Source organism: Panthera onca, chromosome B2, assembly GCF_046562875.1.
Source record: "Panthera onca isolate mPanOnc1 chromosome B2, mPanOnc1 haplotype 2, whole genome shotgun sequence".
Taxonomy (NCBI): domain Eukaryota; kingdom Metazoa; phylum Chordata; class Mammalia; order Carnivora; family Felidae; genus Panthera; species Panthera onca.
The window spans coordinates 63,096,055-63,119,106 of NC_138343.1; the positions used below are offsets into that span (position 1 = coordinate 63,096,055).

At 37.7% G+C, this 23,052-nt stretch overlaps 1 protein-coding gene across 2 annotated transcripts in view; it reads left to right on the forward strand.

Annotated features, from left to right (window-relative positions):
• COL19A1 (collagen type XIX alpha 1 chain) overlaps window positions 1–23,052 on the forward strand; it is a 346,955-nt gene that overhangs the window by 276,932 nt on the left and 46,971 nt on the right. For both annotated transcript variants that reach the window (XM_060615861.3, XM_060615862.3), the window contains exons 25-38: window positions 1,562–1,615; window positions 2,098–2,187; window positions 3,154–3,198; window positions 3,303–3,380; window positions 5,467–5,502; window positions 5,609–5,662; window positions 5,759–5,812; window positions 7,197–7,238; window positions 10,639–10,743; window positions 10,827–10,880; window positions 11,344–11,397; window positions 17,353–17,406; window positions 18,865–18,918; window positions 21,097–21,141. In XM_060615861.3, coding sequence (XP_060471844.2) covers window positions 1,562–1,615; window positions 2,098–2,187; window positions 3,154–3,198; window positions 3,303–3,380; window positions 5,467–5,502; window positions 5,609–5,662; window positions 5,759–5,812; window positions 7,197–7,238; window positions 10,639–10,743; window positions 10,827–10,880; window positions 11,344–11,397; window positions 17,353–17,406; window positions 18,865–18,918; window positions 21,097–21,141 — 819 coding nt within the window. The remainder of the gene's footprint in view (window positions 1–1,561; window positions 1,616–2,097; window positions 2,188–3,153; window positions 3,199–3,302; window positions 3,381–5,466; window positions 5,503–5,608; window positions 5,663–5,758; window positions 5,813–7,196; window positions 7,239–10,638; window positions 10,744–10,826; window positions 10,881–11,343; window positions 11,398–17,352; window positions 17,407–18,864; window positions 18,919–21,096; window positions 21,142–23,052) is intronic.

Sequence of the window (23,052 nt, forward strand, 5' to 3'; positions counted from 1 at the left end):
GGTCTCTTTGATATGTGGGAATTAAATCGATGTCTTAAAGAATGTCAGCATGTTTTCATGTGACTGAGTTGTACCACCTTTTCCAAAGGCATGGGTCACATCTACTGCCAAGACTGATCAAACCTAGTGTCAGGGGTTATCAGGAAGGCTGCTAGCACCTTCATATATTCATATGAGATCCTTTTGAATATCATTAGCTTAATAAATCAGTCTTTGGAAGTCAGGTTAACTAAGTCATCATTTTGGACATGCTTGTCAGAGGTGTACCAACAGTAGCAAAGACTGGAAACATCAAAAGAAATAAGGAAAACCAAGAAAGAAAGAAAGCATTTTCATTATGCATGACTTTGGCTCAATTCTCTGTCCAAAAAAAGGCACTTCCAAAGCTTCTGTTACTGTTTTATTGCAAGAGCCTCCAAAAAGAGCAAATCCTTTAGCAGAAAATATTTCTATAATGCCATTGGAAGATGGTCCTCAGGTTGCATTAGAACCTAATTCTAGTGGTCTCACTATCCTCTGTTTGTCTGTCTCTCTGTCTGTCTGTCTCTCTCTCTGTTGTCCTTTAAATGCATTTTTCTATCGATTCCCCCACTAAGACTTTTGTTCCTTGGACAACCTCCCTAGCCTGGCCTTCTAGGCACTTGGGAGCTAAGACTCACCATCAGTCCTCACTTGAGCATAACAACAGAAATGCTTGGCCAAAATTTCTTGGAAACTTATCTCTATGTAGCCACAATTCCTGCACTTTCTATGCAACTATTGGAATCTCTCCTTTTCCTATCATCTTGGGAACAGTCCCATGACCTCTTGCTCTATTCTCTATGCTTCTTGACTGCGCCTCCAGAGGTCTTTCAGTGCCTTTGTTCTGCTTGTACTTTGAACATTCAGTTTGTGGGCAAAGCTTTTTCTTGCGCCCGCCCCCCTCCCCAAGCCATTTAATGAACCAATATAGGTGTACCTCATGGAGAGATCTCATGAAAAGAATAAAATGATGGTGGCACAGGTGGAGCCATAAGTGACCAAGAGTGAGATGAAGTGATAGTAATTGGAGCTAAGAAAGAGAATAAAATCAAAAGGGAAAGAGCCACTGTTGCCAAACATAATAAGGGTATATCTTCCTGTTTACTCCATTGTTGTTCTAAATAGTGCTGTGATGCTACCAACCACCATCCCTTCACCCTTTCTTGGCGATAATATGAATGGGGCATTTGGTTCAATTCTCCCTTAGTTTCTTTTCCATTACCTCCAGGCTACTTCACTTGAAACAACAAACCACAGAGGGTGGGTGATGGGTATTGAGGAGGGCACCTTTTGGGATGAGCACTGGGTGTTGTACGGAAACCAATTTGACAATAAATTTCATATATTAAAAAAAAAAAAAAAGAAACAACAAACCACATATTTTCACCAATGTGTTTTCCTTTTTAACAGGCCAAAACCAACCCATCCTCATAGTTTACATGTTACAATTCTGTTCTCATGACAAAGACTCACAGATAGATATGTTCTCATAATAAGAGATATTCTAATTGTTCTTTCCCATTAATTCTGAATTTTCTAGGGATTGCCAGGAGAACATGGTATCCCAGGAAAGCAAGGCATTAAAGGAGAAAAGGTATACATTTTATGCATTGAGTAGCTAGGTGGGAAGGAGAGACAGAGGATCAGAAGGGCACTGCGATTTGGGAGGTGGGGGTGGGTAGGTACGGCAAAAGGATAAGACAAGGCTGCCAGGATTGTGCAGGGGACGTACAGACACATATTAATTGTTGAACCATTACTGGAAAGGAACTTAAAGAAAACATGAAGATCATCTAAAGAACTTTCTGAGTAGATGCTCTTTTTGTGCATACATTTATACACACATATATTTATACATATGGCATGATACTGCTAAACTTGTAACATACCTCACCACAAAATCTAAGTGCACCTAAGATAATTAGAACAGTGCCTGACATGAATGAGGCCCTCCATAAATAGGGCTGAATGAGTGAGAAAATGAAGTTTGGCTACAACTTGAAGCAATGAAAACTGCTGCCTCCATAGCTCCCACCATGAACCTGAACAATAACATAAGAATCTTCTTTTCCTCAGGGAGATCCAGGTGGGATTATAGGTCCTCCTGGACTTCCAGGTCCCAAAGGTGAGGCTGGTCCTCCAGGGAAAAGCCTGCCAGGGGAACCAGTAAGTACCAGCCCTTTTACTAATATTTCCCTTGAAAGTTCATTAATTACCCTTCATGTATTCCCAGGTTCAGATCACAAGTATAGGAATAAGTTGAGGTCTGCAGAAAACAAAATATTCATCTTGTTCTTTAGATAAGAAATCTAACTTCTTTGGAAATTTGATGCAAGCAAAGGGCTCTCTTCTGAGAAAATGCACATACCCATTTTACATACATTTTTGAAAGATTCATAGGCCTCCCTGAATCTTCTGCATGAACTCTTTAGGGATCTATGGAGCCTAGTAAGATACACTAGTTTTAAATCATAAACCTTCCTAGGATGCTATGTTAAAACAGAAGAGCTGCCTGAAATTTTCTTTCCAGAGGCTCTGCAGGCATGGCCAATGATGGTCATATGCAGAAAATGTCCTTGTGGCCCAGGCTATTTCCAGGACATAACAAAAACTGAATAGCTGAAAAGTCTAAATAACCAATAAGCCTATTTCACATGCCTTTTTTTCCCTCCTATTTGACTTTTTATATTAATTATTGATAATAAATAGTTCTCAGTATTAGATGCCTTATTTTAAAGATAAAAACATCTTTTTTATTAAGTGTTAAATATTAATTCCAGTGTAGTTAACATACAGTGTTATATTAGTTTCAGGTGTATAATACAGTGATTCAGCAATACCCTGTATTATTCAGTGCTCATCATGATTAAATGTACTCTTAATCTCCATCGCCTATTTCACCCATCCCCCACCCACCTCCCCTAAAAATGAAAACATCTTGTATGTTAAAGTAACTATACAAAAATCTATAACCTGGTGGAAATCTGTATTTCCTGTTCCTTATTCTTTTATAGAAAAGGGTTTATTCAAGAAAGATGAAGAACAACAAAACATTTTTGAGTTATAACTTCTAAGATGCTTTTAATGTTTTTAGAAAAAGAAATGTATTTATCTCCTTTTTTTTTATTGTAGGGATTAGATGGAAATCCTGGAGCACCTGGTCCACGTGGGCCAAAGGTATAAAAATATCATAGATTATTTCTAAAGAATTAAAAATAAAATACAGCCTGAAATTTTTTGTCCCCTGACCCTCGCACTCACAGAAGCCTCTCATTGCACAGGGTGAACGAGGACTCCCAGGTGTCCATGGTTCCCCAGGTGACAGAGGTCCCCCAGGGCTGGGAGTTCCTGGCCCAACAGTAAGTGAAATTCTATCAAGCTTTTGAAACCCTGTGCATTCCAACAGTAAAATAAAACCCAGTGACAAATTTGAATAAGAAGAGAAAAATGAGGGGCACCTGGGTGGCTCAGTCAGTTGGACGTCCAACTTTGGTTTGGATCATGATCTCACGGTCTATGGGTTCGAGCCCTGCATCAGGCTCTGTGCTGTCAGTACAGAACTGGAGCCTGCTTCGGATTCCATGTCTCCCTCTCTTTCTGCCCCTCCCCCATCATTCTCTGTCTCTCTCAAAAAGAAAAATGAATAAACTTAAAAAAAAGAAGAAGAAAAAAAAAGTGAAATGGTCAGAAGAGGAAATAGAAGTAAGCACTAATCAGAGAGAGAGGATTAATGAGCACTGGGGTTAAGTCACTGAGCACAGAGAAGGTGCTTACTGTTTGCTGACCCACAGATGCTGATCTCACAGACACTGATTTTGGATTAGGAGCAGTTATTTAACCCTTTGTTTCTCTCCTCTATTTTAAAAAGTACAAATGAATGTGTGTAAGATTGTACACATGCCTAAGATCGGGTTTTGTATATTACTGTTTGTTTTTAATGAAAAAATAAAAAGTGAATATTTAAAGTGAATGGTGTGTATAAATGAGATGATGTCAAAAATCTCTTCAGTAATATCTTCAGGAAGAGATAATAGAAGTTGTTTATAATAGTGAACACAAAGAATGGGCAGCTTTTAGTGCCCATTTTTTTAATGCCCAGTTTTCTTAGCTACAAGGACAGTGCCTGATAATAATGACCCCCATGTGCATACTTGTTGACTAAATAGTAATAAGAGATAAAACTTTTTATTTACTATGAAAAAACATAAAAGATTTTGGAATGAGAAAAGTAGAAATAAACACTTATTCTAGTGACATTAATTTGGGAAATTGGCCTTATAATGAAGTTATCACAAAAGCTAAAAGAAGGCATAAATAGTGAATGGTTATATTGTATGTGATCGATTTTGCAGGGCAAGAATATAAAAGACCACTGAGATGGAAGATTAAACAAAGTAAAAACACAGATCAGGAAACTATTAAGGGAGTGAAAGAGATTGAAACAAAAAATAAAAAATATATTAATAACTAAGGTCACAATATAAATAGAAAGGGAACAAAAAGTAGCTTTGACTAATAGTCATATGAATATTTATTTTATAAAATAAGAAAAGAGGAGCACCTGGGTGGCTCAGTGGGTTAGCTGTGCAAGTCTTGATTTCAGCTCAGGTCATGACCTCATGGTTCATTCAATCTAGCCCCATGTCAGGCTCTGCACTGTCAGCCTGGAGCCTGCTTGGGATTCTCTCTCCCCCTCTCTTTCTGCGTCTCCCCTGCTCACATGTGCACTCTCTTTTCTCTGTCTCTCAAATAAATAAACATTTTATAAATAAATAAATAAATAAATAAATAAATAAATAAGAAAGGAAATGTTGGTAGGCAGTTACTGAAGTCAACAGCTGAGAACCCAGCCCTTTACTTACTTAGGTCATCAGTTCCTCCTTCCTCAGTCTGTGGTTATGTAACAGGGATAGAGCTATTGTCATTAGGTTCACTGATAATTTCCCAGCCTCCTCTTTATTACCCCAAATTCCAATTTTCTAAAGTAGAAAAGAATAGCTGATTGATGCTTTACTTTCTACTGCTGTCACTGAACACTGATTCTGGCAATTTCTTCAAATACAGAAATGACTCAAAGTAGAAAGTAGAAAGCAGAAAGGAAAGGAAGTCCTGAGCCCATTACTTTATCAGGAGTTTCTGAACAGCTAGAATTTGGGTGCATAGTGTGTTTGTGAAGGTGGAGGAACACATGATGGTACTGAGAGAGACAGATATCCCAGGCATCTGAGCAAAGCCATGCTCAGGTTGCAAGCAACAGACATCTGGTTAAGTGTTTACCTGCCATCCAAAAGTCTTAGCCATCATCACAGAGAGTTTTCAGTGTGCGCAAGTTGGCAAGCCCTGTTGTTCGACTAAGTAAGTTACAATACATAGCTCTTGATCTCACTTGCATAATTTATGGATATTTCTGGAGGAATTCTGATAATTGGATCTGATTCTACTCAGGGCTCGCAAGGACCAGCTGGAGAGCCAGGTATTCAGGTAAGCTACTTAACCAAGTTATTTGGCACAGCAAATCCAGCTTGCTTACTTGGGGAAAATTACTGAAAAACTGTCCCCATAAGTAACTATTTTCCCCCATTTCCAGGGTCCTCGAGGTCTCCCTGGATTGCCAGGAACTCCAGGGACCCCAGGGAATGATGTAAGGACCATCTGTACCTCCTCCTACCCACCACGCATTTTACTCTGCACCCGTGCCACTGTGCAAGGATTTGAACACAATGATTCTGTTTTTCAGGGAGCTCCAGGGAGGGATGGAAAGCCAGGTCTGCCAGGCCCCCCAGGTGACCCGGTATGTCAACAGAATGTGCCTGATTTATGTATCTTTAATGCACCCAGAAGCCAAATAGCCTACCGAGCAACTTTTGCTGTCCAAACTAATTAGCATGCTCAGTAACTGCTTGGTGATTTTGTTTATCCCCATTATTTTGTAGAGGGGTGAAAATTCAAGCTGCATCAGCATTTTTGTGTGTGTGATGAATACTTATTTCCTAAGGGTATAATTCAGCTCTACAATTTTGCCCCAGGCTGTGCCTTGGCACATAATGTCTCAATCCCTTGGAAAATTGAGTTAAAATATATAGCCACAATTTCTATTCTTTCTAATGCCATTGACTAAATGAATTTCATTTTTCTAAATGAAAGTTTTCAGGTAAGTTACCTACAACAGGGTGAATATCCATTGATTCTGTGGCCTTAAAACACTGAAGTGATTAAATTACAAAAACTGGCTTGAGTAGGCTCTTGAAAAATGGGTTTAAGCACTAAATGTGTGTTCCAAAGTTTTATTTCAGGATGAACCTTGCTTTGAGCAACAGTGAGATCCCTTTAAATAGCCTCAGAATCGGCAGTTATAATTTGAGAGGCCATATGGTACATGACATTGTATTAAGAGTTTTATATGATAAAATCCAAATCTGGCCTCTCGGTTCTAAGTCTCCCAAATCCTTCTCCCTCCCACACTGGCTGTGCCGTGAGTGCCTTTATAAGCTACGTGCAGAGGCATATTTTGGCCTTACTTTAACTTCACTGCTGAGTGAATCATGTGTGCATCATCTAGAATTCTTATAAAGCATTACTTGGGTTTACAGTGCCTCTCTGAAAGGACATTTTAAGACACAAGGCCGGAACACTGCCCAAGTTCCTTCAGTGTCTCTCTTGCATATCACGTAAGCCACCTATTGGCTCTTTTGAACTTCAGTGAGAAAGAACTTTAAGGCAAATTCATTGTGTACTTTTCATATTTCTCAAGAGCCTGATAATTTGCTTGGCAGAGTGGCGACTTCCGTTTAATAAATGATTTACCTTTATGTATTATTTAAAACCAAGACTATATTAGTGTCGGCATAAAAGTTGCCGTGTCATGGAAATATAAAATAGAGATGCAGAATCAGAACGACAACCAGGGTGTGTTTACATGTTCATAGTAGAGGAGTAGTGAATATTTCTCAGATACAGTTATGAGGTCTGCTGGTGTCATATGGCTATTTCGTGACATGAAATATAACGTGAAAGTCAACCATTCTGACAGTGATCCTCTTAGAAGCCCCATGACAAATTTCAACTGACATGACACTTGGAGCAAAAAACATCTGCATTGTATTATATGTTTGTATTGTATCATGTGCACGTATATGTATGAACACATACTGGGTTTTTTTTCTCCTTAACTGCAGATCGCACTTCCTCTCTTGGGAGACATCGGTGTCCTGCTCAAGGTATTCTGTTGCTATGTAAGAAATTATGTATTAACTTTTAGGAAAAATTAGGAAGGAAATCTTTGTCAGAACTGAGTTAATTGCTTAGCATGAACTAAAATTCCATTTTTAAAAGGCAGAACATCTTTTAGATAGAAAAAGGAACACATATTTTTACGTATCTTGTGCCACTTTTACTAACCCCTCCATTCTCTTCTTCTTTACATCCCTGTCTGTTTGGGTATAAGGGGTGGGGGGGGGTGTGAAAGTGGTAGTTCTGAGTTGAGCTACATGGGAGGAACAGTGTCATCAACACCCTTGAGTAGACCATTCTCTCCTCTGGAGGGACAGCTTTCTCTTCATGGGTGTTTACCACTCCTGGCTCACTGCTGTGAAACCTAATCCTTCTCACTGGAGCTACCCTCACCCGTCCCAGGTTGAAAACCAGTGCTGCTCAATAAACAGCCAGCTCGCAAGGCTGTGCTTTGATGTCATGGGATTTTACAAAGTGAGCTGCAAAATTCCAAAGCCAACAATTGCCCTAACACCTGTTACTCTGTTAAGTAAAAACTATCTCTACCCATTATTCATCTCATAAGGGATAAATCTTGCTACCATTTTTTTCTCTAATACTACCCTGTATTTTATGTGTAACACAGATGAGAAAGAATGATAATGGGACACTTGTAAGGTTATGTATTTGCATATTTATTCATGGTATGCTAAGATTGAGTGAACCCATATGAAAATCTGTTCCCCTTCACATTATACTCAAGCCTTATGTGTCCTACCTGTTTATATATGAATGGACAATGTATATGTATACACACACACACACACACACACACTTACGCTATATGTGTATAAATGTGATTTATTTTATATTCCTACCATTTAGCCCAGTGGTTTGTACAATGACGTACATAAATTTTATCAAATTACTAAATTTGTTAATTTGTTAAATTAAATTAAATATTTATTGAATTAAATTCAAAGACTCAATAATTCTAGTATAAGTGTTTGCTGGATGTTAGTTTTGAGAATATATATATAAACATAAATATAAATATAAAAACATATTAGAGATTTTTAAGACTTTCAGAAGTCAACAGTTTCTTTTAAGTCAAAAGAGAATATTTGGGGGGATTTTAGGAAAATCTTATATAAGTTGAGCTAGTTACATGGAAGGCAATACACTGCTTTACTTAAATCGTCTCAGTTAATCTTCACAATAATCCTGTAAATTTAGGTTGTGCTAGTATCCCCGTTTTATATATTAGAAACTGAAGTTCTAAGTAGCTAAGTAGCTTCCTCAGAGTCACACAGCTAGAAAGTGCAACATGAACCCAGGAACACAGGTCCCCAGACATTATCTTAAGTTCTTCACAAGGGCAGTAATGTTGAAAGTGGCAGGATTGTAAGAGTTATACCTAACCATCCCAGAATAGTTAGGATCAAAATGTATATACTTCAGCAGAAATGCATATCCTGACAGAATATGGGGTGGCTCACAGAATAGACAAAAAGACCGTGAGTAGACTCTGACAAGGAGAGCCAGGACTACACAAACACCTCAGAAGTGGACATAATTGATAGTTTCACCAAGGCAGCATCCCTTTAATGAGTGTGCTCCACCACTTTTCGAGCCCTAACATCATCTCCCTGAGTTTCTGAGTCCCAGGAAAGCTGATTGGTGAGAGGTAGGCAGGATACCTCCACTGACAGTCCCAACACACTGCATCCCATAGAAGAGGAAAGTGTGTTGTTCCTCAAATACAGGGATTTAGATTAGAGATTGGATCTATTAGGTCAACTTAATGTAATTTTAAAATCCAATCCTATTTCCCAACACATGAAGTCTCCCTCTCTGTTCAGAGTCTTTATGTAGTGAATTTGAGCATCTGCTTTCTGTTTTCAAAAATACCCTTGATTAAAGTGTAGTAAAGAACTGACATAATTCCAGGCCCAAATGACATCCCTTCAAAGACCTTCCTCTGGGTTAATCTGTGTGCCAGTCCCTCTTTGAGTGAGATTGTACACTGGCTGATAATTGATGCATCTTTATTCTCTCTATACAAAAATCTAAAGACTTTTTTCAAGTTGAGCCACTTACATGGCAGGCAAATCATTTCCCTTGTTTTACCATTCTGGCAATCCAAACCTAAAGAAAATGAGGTCAGGCCTGAGATATTATAAGTGGGCGATGTACAAATATATATGTATTTTTTTAATTCCTCTACCAATACATCAGCTGTGTGAAAAGATCCTAATGGCAAAATTGGTTTTGGGAGATATCGCACACTCTGGCTCCTTGTTATATATACCAGCTCTGAGAAGGACCACCATGAAGAGAACTCTTTCATCCAGCTGTTTTTAGAGAAATTGCCTCAGAACCTTTTCAATAGCATACAGAATTAGCCTTCCAAGGAGCATATTTTTGGAAATCAGACTTGTTCTGATACTCACTGAGTCAAAAATATTGAACCCGAATATCCATGAGCTTTCTTGCCAATGGAAAGCTTCAGTTCCCTTTTCACATTTCAAGATTCTTCTCTTTGGTGAAAGGGATAGAAGAAAAGAGGCCTATATTGTCCTACCGTCTGTCAACTGTTAAAATTAAACTATGTCCTCCTCTCAGTGGTGCCCATTCTGTGCCTTTCCTGTTCATATTCTTATTCTAACAATTTAAAAATAAGCCTTTATAGGGCTTTTCACAAACACTTTTTCTTTAACAATGTGATAAGGAGTTTATCTTGTAGGCTCAGACACTTATATTCAAGTCTTTCCACATCAGCTAAAGGTTACAGAGGAGGCAATGGAAAGGTAATTCCACTTAGATTTCCTATCTGCACTTGGATTTGACATAGAAGTCAAGTCCAAGTCACTCAAGTAATTATTTCTCACATGAGTGCTTCCACTGACAAAATGTTGGTAAACTGTGTGTACGGTTCTCCAACTAATTTTGCTCTCAGAAAGAGAAATCCTTTCTTCACAGCTTTTTCTTTCTTTCTCTCTTTTTTAATGATTTATGCGATTGGCTGTATGAAGTCTGTAATCTTGTTAGTTATTCTAAACTTTATTACTGCCTCTCGTTTTAGACATACAGTTACACAGTTGAAACAGTCTGTGTTTTTGACTTATGTGTCTTTTCCTTATATATTTGGAATCTTCCATTTCAGTATCATCATAGACATGCTTTACAAAGGTCACCAATGTCATCAACAGATATAATTGACTAGCTTCATAAGTAGTTTTTACCTCACGAAAAAATAGTCTTTTCAAATTGGATCAATTCTCTGAAAGTAGTGATATATCAGTTGCTCTATCATTCATCTCTGACAGAGGTTCATATCTGATCAGATCTCTCTTTTATAGATTACTTTGCTGAATCTCTCAGTAACCTTATCTCTATACTCATTAGAACTTCTGTGGCAACTGCCAAGCCAGTGTCCCTGGGCTGAAAAGCCACAAAGGAGAAGAAATAGGCGCTGGTGAGCCTGGAAAGTATGATTCTATCACCCAGAAGGTAAGATGGCAGGCTGAACGTTGATGGGCCCTGTAGGTTACACATAGTACCTTCTCTCATTTCTCTACTGCTCTGTCCTCTAGGGTGATACAGGACCACGGGGTCCTCCAGGAATCCCAGGCAGAGAGGGACCAAAGGTAAGGCAGTTTCTCCTCTGCTTTCTGTGGTACCTCTAATTCAGTGTGAAAAATAAAACCGATTTAAAAATTTTTTTAATGTTTATTTTATTTATTTTTGGGAAAGAGAGCATGAGTGGGGAAGAGGCAGAGAGAGGGAGAGAGAATCCCAAGCAGCGTCCGCATAGAGCTAATGTGAGGCTCGAACTCACAAACCGTGAGATCATGACCTGAGCCAAAACCAAGAGGTGGACGCTTAACCAACTGAGCCACCCAGGTGCCCCAACAAAACTCATTCTAAACACACTACTTTTTATGAAAGTTATCTTGGAAAAGTGGTGTAAAAGCCACGTGCAAAGTCATTTATTTGTTTCCTGACTCTGCCCAAATTACATGTCCCAAATGTACTGAGAAGAGATATTTTCATTGTTTTAAAAGATGACAGAATGATTCAGTATACTAGCTGAAGTTCTTGTCTTTTTAGGGAAGCAAAGGAGAGCGGGGCTACCCTGGGATACCCGGAGACAAAGGTGACGAGGTGAGACTCTTCTCTGATAATATGTCCTGCTATCGATTCTCTTTATGTGACTCGGAGGAAGGACAGCAACTCTTCTATAGCTCATGTTTAATGTTAAATCAAATAAAAACAAAGATTAAGGTAGGTTATTTCAAATGTCAACACATTTTAAATAATAATGCGTTGATGTATTGTCCAGTTGTATGTATTGTCCATTGATGTATTGTATGGTCTAGTTTTTGAGATAAGGAAATTAGAGCACAGAATTGACAGGTCAGTTACTATGTTTTTGTTTTCATGTAGCAGGTAGCAATTCCAGCTCTCTCAAGATAAAAGCAAGGAGAAGGAGGAAGGAGATTTACTGCATAGAATCCCAAGGTAGCTAGTAGAATTGAAGAAATAGTTGAAAAACCAGCCTAGGAAAAAGGGCAGCTCCAGAACTCAGCAGAACTTCCCTGGGACACTGCTGTAACATGATTCAACTTTAGTGACCTTGGTTTGTCTGTGTCTCTGCTCAACTTTCATACTCTTGGGAGGAAAAAAAAAACTATCAAAAGGATCTGATTCAACTAGTTTAGACCAGCTGCCTACCCCCAGACGAAGGTTCAAAGTCAAATTAGTTTTGAGACGATGGTATAATTTTCTGACTCTAAGCCATGGTGATGCTCAGGATATCATTCTTTTCCTGCATAATTTACCTTAACTCTTAGAAAAACCAATTAGGATGATGAATTGTTGTTAGTTTAAACAGTTTTGATGCTAATAATTCTTAATGAAAGTAAGTAAGCCATCTGGCATATATTAACCTTGATGTTAGTACTGAAAATCATAATGGTATAAAGTAGATCTATTTTTTGAGTCAGAGTTATATTTCACATTACAAATTATCACCATGTGTTATTGTTTTTAATATTGATTCTATTTTAGAAAACTGTGAGAATTGGCTTGCTTTTCTTCAAGTTAAAAATTAAAAAACAAAGAAATACAACATTTATTTTCATCCATAAATAAAGCAGTAAAGGCATTTTATTTTCAAAATAAGAGTTATTGACTTTTGTTTCTTCATGCTTCACAGAAAGTTTCACTAATGTACAAGCCCTATCTCTGATTTTAATAGTCTAACAGCTTAATTTAACTGCCTAGCTCCAAGGAGTAGGCTTTAGAGGAATTGAGAAAGTAATAATAAAAAGATCAGGAAATAATTGGAATTCAGGTTTTTTATAAGTGACTCTAAGTTAAATTTATTACAAGTTAGTTTTGATTAATTCTACACGATACCTTGCTCTTTTGGTAAACTGAAATCCATCGTTATTATCGTTCCATTATTTTAGTATGTTCTTTCTTTTTATATATATAGTTTTATGCATTTTAATAGCAAACTTGCAGGAAGAGCACAGAAGATAGACAACATTAAAAACATGTACTTGCATGTAGGACAACTCAGAAAAGCACAGGGAACGGATGGAATCTACTCTATGATAAAAATGCTACAAATACCTCCTAGTTGCCGTCAATAAGAAATGTACTTGTTTTTAAAAAATCCAAATGCTGGCATTGTCCAGAAAAATTTAGCAGATTTATTTATAATTGTTATAAAGTTGAACTGCTAAAACGTGTTTACTGAAACGTACTGACTTGCATTAATGCTTTATGTCCTTGCGTTTATATTAAAAATTCACACACAAATGAAAATGGAAAAACTGCCAATACCTGATTTCTGTCCCCTATTTTTTTCACTTGCAAGCATATACTTAGGTACCTTTTGACCCCAGAACTACCAGTGACAAGAAAAAGACAATTTCTTTTTTGTAAAGAATGAAATGTTTTCCATCATAGTGGATACTTAAGCATGTTCTCCATGTACTAGCGGATGTCTTGTGGCATAAGTGTTATACATGTGGCATGGATGACACACAGGTTGGTGTCTTCAAAGAGACCCAGCAGATAGGCCTCACTTGCTTCCTGCAAAGGACCAGTAGCTGCACTCTGGAAGCACAGAAAGGAAGTTTGTGGATCAGAAGTTCAGTGAACTTCTGATAGCATCTGCTTCTGGGAAGTGCCACAGTACCAGGCCTGTAATGATGAGGTTTCTTCACCCCTTCAGTAGAGGGCGCACTCTTACCAGCAGCTTTTGTAGCCCGTTGCTTCCTGGGTACTTTCCCACCTGCTGTGGATTTGCAGGCAGTCCGCTTTATAGGAGCCCTGGTCCAGAGACCTCCTTACTTACCTCCCTTCTTTGGCTGGAGCTCGGCAAGCAGGAGGCAGCACTGGCCTTAGTGAGCAACTGCAGCTCAGTGGTAACTGCCTACTGTGTTCTTTCTTAAATATAGTAGACCCCCGATACCTGTGGGAATGTGTTTTAAGACCCCACCCCCCGTGGATGCCCAAAACTGCAGATAGTGCCAAACCCTATATATACTATGTTTTTTCCTATATACACATACGCATGATAAAGTTTAACTTATAAATTAGGCACAGTAGGAGATTGACGATAATAACAAATATTAGAGTAATTATCACATACTCTAAGTTATGTGAATGTAGTCTCTCCCTGTCTCTAAATATCTTTTTGTACTCTAATCCTTCTTGTGATGATGTGAAATGACAAAATGCCTATGTGAGGAGATGAAGCAAGGTGAATGACGTAGGCATTCATTGTGACATAGTGTTAGCCTGCTGTTGATCTGACAATAAGTCAGAAGGAGGATCACATGCATCCAGACAGGGGTTGACCGTGGGTAACTGAAACCATGGAAAGGCAAAGTACTGTGGATCTTATGGATTCTTTAACTGAGAGCACACAAAATTTTGCACAAGGCTCTTGTCATATGGAGAATTCCAGCAAGTTCAGAAGGAGATTCTTTTCAGTTGTGTCTTCACTTCCCATGAATAGTAGGAATAAGCCTGAAATATCACACTAGCTCAGTTGAGCCTTTTGGAGGGGCTTTTCCTCCCAGACAGATGGGAAATAAAGAATATTGTCTTGTCTTCTACTTGAACTCAGATACTACCTGAAAGTATAATTTATTGATTTATTTAGGTGAATGAAACTTTGACCAAGAATGTGTGCATCCCCAACTGGCCAGCAAACTATGCTATTTTAATATGTGCATAACACCTAGTCTTACCAAATCTCAAATGTCTGTTCTGTTAGTGGAAAGATACAGAGGGGTACCTCATCTCTTTGAGGACTTCAGTGTAATCTGTTTGGGAACTTAGAGAGAGGAGTTGCCTGTTTGCTCATTGCTCTGAGGAAAGTGACAGTATCCTCTACATTTTTTGCAGATGTTTCACAACTAAGTGGCAACTTATAAGACACTAATAGAACACGCTCACCTCTCATAGAGTGAATTCTTGCTTGGAATGCAGATTTTCCTACAATATTTCAGGATAATAATTGATAAATAGGCCATGAAAAATATTGTCAGCCATAAATTACAACAATGGAAAAATAAATATTCTTGGTCACAACTAAGCTAGGACTTGCAAAATCAAAATCTCCGTTCAGAGAAGGAACTTAGCTCTAATGACCCTTGAATATCTATGCAATAAATTTTATTTTGGATTTTAGTTTGGCATTATATGCTAAATTGACTCTGCTACTCTTTAATATGTATTTGTCTTCTTTAATGACCATCTTGTCTTCTAAAATTATCTTACTGCCCTTTATGCATCCATAGTAACTTTTACCCTTACTACAAAATTTCAGCTTGTTCAGAGAAAGCTGCTGAAAATGATTTTTTTTTTATTTATGGACTAAGGTTTATTTTAAAGTTTAATGTGGTCATCAAAGGTTAATGAGTCCCAAGCTTATAAATTAAACTACCTAAAGACTCACTCAGCATCTCTAGACTGATTCAGTAATGAGACTAAAAGTAGCAAAAAAAAAAAAAAAAGAATACATATGTACACCCATATCTTATACATGTACATATAGAGAGAATTTTATGGAAATGTGGGTATTTTGAGATAAAGCAATTTGTGGTATGGCATTTATAATCTCCAGACATTTAGAGGTGCCATTTCCAAAGGAAATTTGTTTCTGTTCAAATTTTATAAGCCCATAAATAAGTTAAGGGTGGGGAGTTAAAAGAACCAATACAACATGCCAGTGTGTTCCATCCACACATGTCTAAGCATGCATGTGTGCATGTGGGTGTGTGCACGTGCGCGCGCACACACACACACACAGCATTGCCAGTGAGGATGATATCATCCTGAAGAAAGAATATATCCACATTCTTTAACATAAGCATACATAAGATTTTTCCTCAAAGTCTTATTTCATGAGGAATTTCAGCATGTTCAAGGAGATTCTTTTCAATGTTTCTTCATGTCATATCACATGAAAAAACCTGAAGTAACAAATGACCCCATTTAGCATTAGATGGACAATCTGGCAGAACTTGGTCATTGATCGCACTGACGCAAAAACCTTGACTCTATAGAACCTTGGTCCTGTAGAATCTCATAAATAAATATGCAGTAGTTTTTCCATGGTCAATCTAATATTTATAATGTGTATAAAAATGCATGTTTCATCACAGTTAAAGGTAAAAGAGCTTTGTTATAACAGTGAATGGCTTGACAATGTAAAAAAATAACTCAGCAAAGAAAATTAAATCCTGAAAGTGTTATCATTCAATCTAGACCTTGATGCATCATATGTTTATCTGAAATAACAAAAGGGTATTTAAAAGTACATATTTCTAATTATAGAAGTCACCTGAGTTTTATTATAGAAAATTTGTGAAATACACAAAAGCACTAAAAAAATAAAAGTTATCCCTATGTGTACTGCTCAGGGAGGGCTGTTGGTAATAGTAATATTATGATCTAGAATCCCAAAGCTCAGAAGCCTCTGAAAACCTTGGAAATGTTTCTGTAATTTTCATGAAATTCTTTTGGCAGTCAAATATGACCTGAAATCATATGGAGCTGATCTATTTATCCTACTTGATAAAAATTTCATGTTTTGCTACAGGAATATTTGTATGTTTATTAGAGGGTGCTGCCGCAGGTGCACTGGAAGTATTTCATAATATCTAATGTTAGCACTGTGTTATTTTTATTAAAAAATCAGAAAATTCAGAATTCTGAAACAAATATGACATCAAAGTTTCCAGATTAGGTATTTTGAACCTTCTAGCATTCTCATCTTTCGTGAAATGCCTGGATAATTTTTTAATAATTTAAACATTACTCTATGTAACATTTTGTAACTTTTATTTTCCTATGTTAGCCAGTAGTTTGATGAAACATGATTTTAATAGTTGCAAAATATTTTATATTATTTTACATAGCTTATTTAACTAATATTTTGTTGTTGACACACTTGGTAAAAGAAAAAAATTAATTACAGAAGCTAACAGTTAACATTACCAGCTCTTCTTCGAATATATAAATATATCAGTATCTGAAACCCTACCCAGTATCATTAGCATTATTCTACAAACTCCGAGAAGGAGAAGGAGGGGATATTCATTCACTTTTATGCTTAAGCCATTAAAGGGTTCTAAATTTAAATTCACTGATGAGCCAAATTTCTTCTTATAATGAACTGTTCAGCTAAACTAAATATTATATCATAAAACATATTCCATTTTTCCACTAGCTGAATGAAGCATTAGTGTAATCGTGTATTTCTTTGATGGCATTCTGCCAATCCGAAATGTGTATGGCCATGCTTAGCAGTGCCAGATTCTCAGTGATGCTATTGTTGATGGGGTGGTTCTGTGAGATCAGAAATGCTCTATGAATCACCAAACACATTAAATTAAGTTTGCTGCAGATTCCATGTCATGGCATTTTAGCTGGCCATCCTTACCCTTTGAAAGCAGGTATTTGTATCTATCATCTATATCATGTTTTTAGCCAACATAGATGTTTAATTTCAATAGTCAAAATATTTGATCAACTAAAATGCCTTGCTTCTAACTATGTAACAGATTTTATGATAGGAACTATTTCTTCTAGGGTCTTCAAGGAATTCCAGGCCTTCCAGGTGCTCCAGGCCCCACTGGACCCCCTGTAAGTATTCACTAAAGCTATTCCATTCACAGTTCCCATCCGCTGGGATGATGCAAGGTGAACTAGATTCCACATTGCCTTTTGTTCTCTGTGTGTCTATGTAGATTATCCAGCTGTTGCCTAGAAAAATAGCATCCCATGTCTCAAGTTTTCATTTAGTATTACTTAAGGCTGCTCAGGTTCATAGAGATTTGTCATCAGAATTCTATGAGAGTAGAAGCAGTCTGTAATTAAGCTAGTCTATTTGAATAGAAGTTATATGTAAAGGAGCATTCTATTTTTTATTTATAATTTTTCATCATTAACCTTTGTAAGAGATATTCAGATGTTTACACCCTTACATTCTTAAGTACCATAAACTAAGAATATACATTTTTAAAGGGAAAAAGATGGGCCAAAGATTATCAGATTCAATTTATTTTTTGCCTATTTATCCATTAAAATACCATCTACTTTAGATAACACCTTTTTTTCACTGCCCTTCAAACACAACATCGTGGTCTTTGGTTATACTGTTTTCCTAAAAACTGTTCACCTAAACTAAATATTATATAATAAAACATATTCCGTTTTTCCACTAGGTGAATATCTCTTTTCCTTTCTTACTTGCTAAGCCCAACCTGTCACTAATGTGCTGTCGAGTGTAGAGTGGCCAGTTAAAATACAGGACATGCAGTCATATTTGAATTTCATATAAATAAATAACGTTTTTAGCATAAGTTGGTCCCAAATGTTGTATTTTTATTTGCTAAATCTAGCAACCCTACTCAAGTCTCAACTTCTCCAGCAATTCATTTGAGTTCCCATGCAAATTGTATTTCCCACATGAGTAGGCATGTGATCATGTTCCTTTGTGTTGTAAAGCATGGGTTCACCATAATTAAAATCTTATCATTTATGCCTTCACCACAGTTGTATAGAACAAACCTGGTTTTAAATTTTACATTAAAATTAAAAGTTAAGAGAAGAGCTGTGAAAAGAACCATGGTTATTTTCACTATCCATTCTCAAAGAAGAATTAAAATTAAATTATATTTTCCACTGGTAGGATGCAGATCGCATAACTTAATATGCACGTTGTTAATTCTACCGTGTCTTCAAGTATTTAAAATGTTGATCGCTACCAAAATTATAGCTCATTTAGGAAGGCATAATGTTATGTAAATTGCCATTTAAACAGCAAGGCTAAATTCTTAAATGTATCAAAAGGTTCCAATTAAGGTCATTAAATGTGGTTGGCCAAGGTGAAAAAGCGACCACAAATACAAATTTTACCCTTGCAAGGGCTTATCAGCAGGATACAGCTGCTGTATCAGCCTGAAGACATATAAGCTTATAGGACTGATTTAATTAGGATCAAATGACCTTCAAAACATATCAGTTTTAGCAACCAACTTCCAATGCCTTTTGGCCATTTAGTTGTTTTTTGTGTAACAAACTTGGTTTTGTGTTTTACAGGGCTTGTTAGGAAGAACTGGACATCCTGGCCCCATGGGAATAAAGGGTGACAAGGTACAGAGGAAATGCCTCACTTACTCTCTCAACTGGGGCTTGGGGGATGGCAAGCATCCTTGTAAAATCAAGCAAAGCCTGAAAGTAGGAATGTCAGGGAATAGTTACTCTGGTAGGGGGCTTGAAAGGACATACACACAAAAATTGGTCTGAATACAGGTTCCTAGGGAAAAAGAATGAATAGAACACTGGTGCCATATAGTAAAAGTCCAAGCTGGATTCAGGGTCCTGGAATCTGGCTATGTACGAGGATGGAGTGGGGGAAGCCTTCTGAAGAGGTGCAGGTAAGATGGTTTGTATCAGGAACTCCAGCCACAGGTACCAAGGCTTCAGACAGCTCGCTGAGAAAATCTGGAAGTTCTGTCCTTTGAGAGTCATAGGGGAAATTCACTAAGGAATTAGGACACTTGTTTTCTGGGGAGTCCAGTTGATTGGACAGATGGGTTGCTATGGTCAGAGGAGTCTCAGGCAGAAAGACCACAGGGCTTCATATGTTTACCCACTTTAGGTCTAAATCGGCTCCACACTGTAAGTCCAGACACAGCCAGCCAACAAGTGAAATAAGATTAGGTACTCAAATGAGGGGAGTAAGAATCAAGAATCCACTTAAGCTACTCAGGTGGCTTCTACCCTGAAATGACCAAAATGGGGCATAGTGGCATCACGAAGCAAAGGAATTAAAAAAAAAAATTTTGAAAGGAGCCATGTGTTTATTTTAGATAGTCTCTGCACATTTTTTTCTGATAGTCTTCCCAAGAAGCTTGCCCAACCCCACCAGCCTTTTTTCTCTGTTCTCTATGGAAATTATTCAGAGATTTGCCTTTTGAAGTTAATGGGAATTCCACACTGAGATGAGCTTTGGGGCACAATCAAGGATGAAAATACGACTTTTAATTGTGCCAGGAAAAAAGAGTCTTTTCAACAGGCACATATTTTTCCTTGTTTGTTGTGCTTTCATAGTTCATGAGAACTATGACATAATTCCCTGGAGGACACTGCTAGCAGTCACCAGCAGATGACATGTCTTAGAGAGCTAGCCACCATCAAAGCAGTTTGGGGAAAGATACAATATACTCGTTGTCACTCATTCTCAGGCAGATACATTGCAATAAAAACTTTACAGTTTATTTTCATTGATAAAGATACAAATAGTTTTTATGACACTTTTTTTTGTTACTGGAAGAAAGTGGGGAGATTGGAATGAAATCCTTCATCAAAGTCATGGATATGAACTGAAATCCCTCAAAATTTGGGGGCATTATAGGCAGGAATTTTACTGTCTCTGGATTCTTTTTTAATTAACCGTTTCTTGCCATTCCCATGACATTAAGGGACTTAAAGATTTTATGAGGCTATTATTCTAAAAGAAAAGCACAGTTACAGGAAAACCTGGTTAAAGGCATCAAAGGGACCATAATATCTTTGCTTAATATGGATCCATAAGCATTGTATGTTTTATAAAAACAAAAGTGAAATCCATTTTTCAGGTTTCAGCTTGAATTCATTTTTCACAATTCCATTTTTAGTCTTCTTCTCCTGTAAGCAGAATGTCTGAGGCTGTTTAAACTTTAAAGAACATTTTCCTTAAACAATGTTGTACCACAGTCACTTCTGTTCAACGGGATGTGCCTGACTTGGTTGTAAAGTCTAATATTACCTTAGGGAGTGAAAGAAGTTTCTCCTCCCACAAGACACAACACAGGGTGTGATTTTCTACTTTAGTCAGATTATATGGATGGTCCTCTGGTTCCCCAAAGATGAAGGTGGTAGAGATGACGCTGAAACTGAGGGGCTGACCCTGGAAGGCATATCCCCAAGCCTGTCCCTGCTTGGAAGTGTGCTACTCTGCACCCCGACAAGGACAGAATTTCCCCAGCTACACTTAAAGTCTAGGGCAGGATCACCCAGGCAGCCTAGCTCCATCTAAAAATAAGCTTGATCCCTGGGGCTCACACCCTGGCAATCCGAACGGGTGTGGGAAAAGGCATTCACCTTTCCTGTGGTCTGGGAATGTATTTTCCCAGGTGAAAGAAAAGGCCAAGCTGAATAAGACTTTGCAAGGCTGAAACAAAATCATATTGATTTTAGAATACAGCTCTCTGAGCAAGCACAATCTGGTTCATAAGCTTGTGTAGAAATGTGTAAACCATTGATTTTTGGTCTCTATATCCCTTGCAGGGCAGTGAGGGACCCCCTGGGAGACCCGGACCACCTGGACCGCCTGTGAGTTACTTCAGGTTTAAAACTTAAATTCATGTATGTTAATAACTCAGAGATCAGACTACATTTAGATATTCTCAGGGACAAAAGTTGTCTGATACATATGTGTGTGTGTGTGTGTGTATATACATATATATCAACTTTTATATATGTATGTGTGTGTATATATAATATATATATACATATAAGTATATGTGTGTGTGTATATATATGTGTATATATATGTGTGTATACACACACACACACACACACACACACACATAGATATATAAATGATAGCCAATGAAGCTTTGGGGAGACCTGATTTTTCCCCTTTAGTGCAGCCCTAATTTGCAGTGCTCAGATTTGCATACTACGGGCATCCCTACTCTGGACTCTGGAGACCTGAGTGTGTGCCCTGACTCTCCACTTCCTACCTGAGACCCTGGGAGAGTCATTTAACCTCAATGAGCCTCATACATAGAAAAAAGGGGCTTTAAAAAGAGCTCCCTTCTGGCTATGTGAGTTGGTACAGAATTTGGTGTTATGCTATATCTGTTCATTATCATCCACGATGTCTGAGATGCAGAGAAATTCTATTTATATAGCACATAGCAAATAAAATGTACAAGAGCCATCAATGTTTTCGTGCCTGCGATTGAGACAGATGTGCACTTTGTCAAGGAGACTGTGGAGAGGAGAGGTACCACTCTCCGTGGCAAGTCTGCCCTCATGTGGGGCCACGCTTAAATCACAGCAGAGCTTTGGTCCAGGCCAAATGTTCTTTTCCACCCTACCTCACAGGAATATTTAAGAAACCAAACTCACCTAAGAAGGGACAGGATTCATCTTTCTGAAGGCAAGAAAGATATGTTATTAGGCTGCATGCAGTCACACACTTTATGCACGTAAATAAGATTTGCACTCTGTTTTCTTAACTCTGTTCTTCATTTTGTTTACTTGCCTTTTCCCTTGACAAAGAAGCAAGGTACAAAGCATTTGGGGCTCAAATCCTACAATTCACTCCCTCTCCTGTGGACATAACAATCAAAATTAGCATGAGTTCACAAAAGGGACCTATATTTTACATGGGGTTAGGAAATCTTCTTCCCCTGAATTCTTCAAAACTATTCACTGTTCAAGATAAGTTACATATTGTCTCTTATGAGAAACCTTCTCTGGAAATCTCAGACAAAAATATCTTTCATCTGACAAGGACTCAGCACACTAAAATACAGTAGACATTCAACAATTGTCAAATGAGTGAGTGAAATAATAAAGGAATAAATGAATGGAACATTTTTCCTTCCATCACTAGTGTGTTGAAGATGTATGCAAATCCCATTCACTGAACACCATTGGCCACCATCACCCAAAAACAATGAAATGATGGCTTCTTCAGTTTTGTAACTGAAATGTGGAAATCACAAAAGGGAAAAATGCAGGTTGTTGATTCTTTGGGAAATTTTTAAAAGAAGGATAAAAGGCCCCAGTTAAAATTTTATATGCAAATTTTGCCTGAATGCCAAAATGTATGACTTTTTAAAATTTATTTATTATTTGAAAGAGGGAGAGAGAGAATCCCAAGCAGGCTCCGAGCTGTGAGTGTGGAGCCCAACTCCGGGCTCGATCTCATGACTGTGAGATCATGACCTGAGCCAAAACCAAGAGTCGGATGCTCAACCGACTGAGCCACCTAGGCGCCCCCAAACTGTATGATTTTTTAGATTCTCAATTTAGTTCTCTTTCTGTTAGTTACCAGGGGGCTTTCTATTCACAGGTCAGATTTATTAGGAAGTTCTTATTCCCTTTTGTTCTACAGAATATATTTTTGTAGAAACATCCACAAAGGGTTGTGAGTAACATCATTTCCCCCATTTACTTTAATTTTCTACTTAGTATGAAGAGACCATAGCAAACATTACTTTTCAGTAG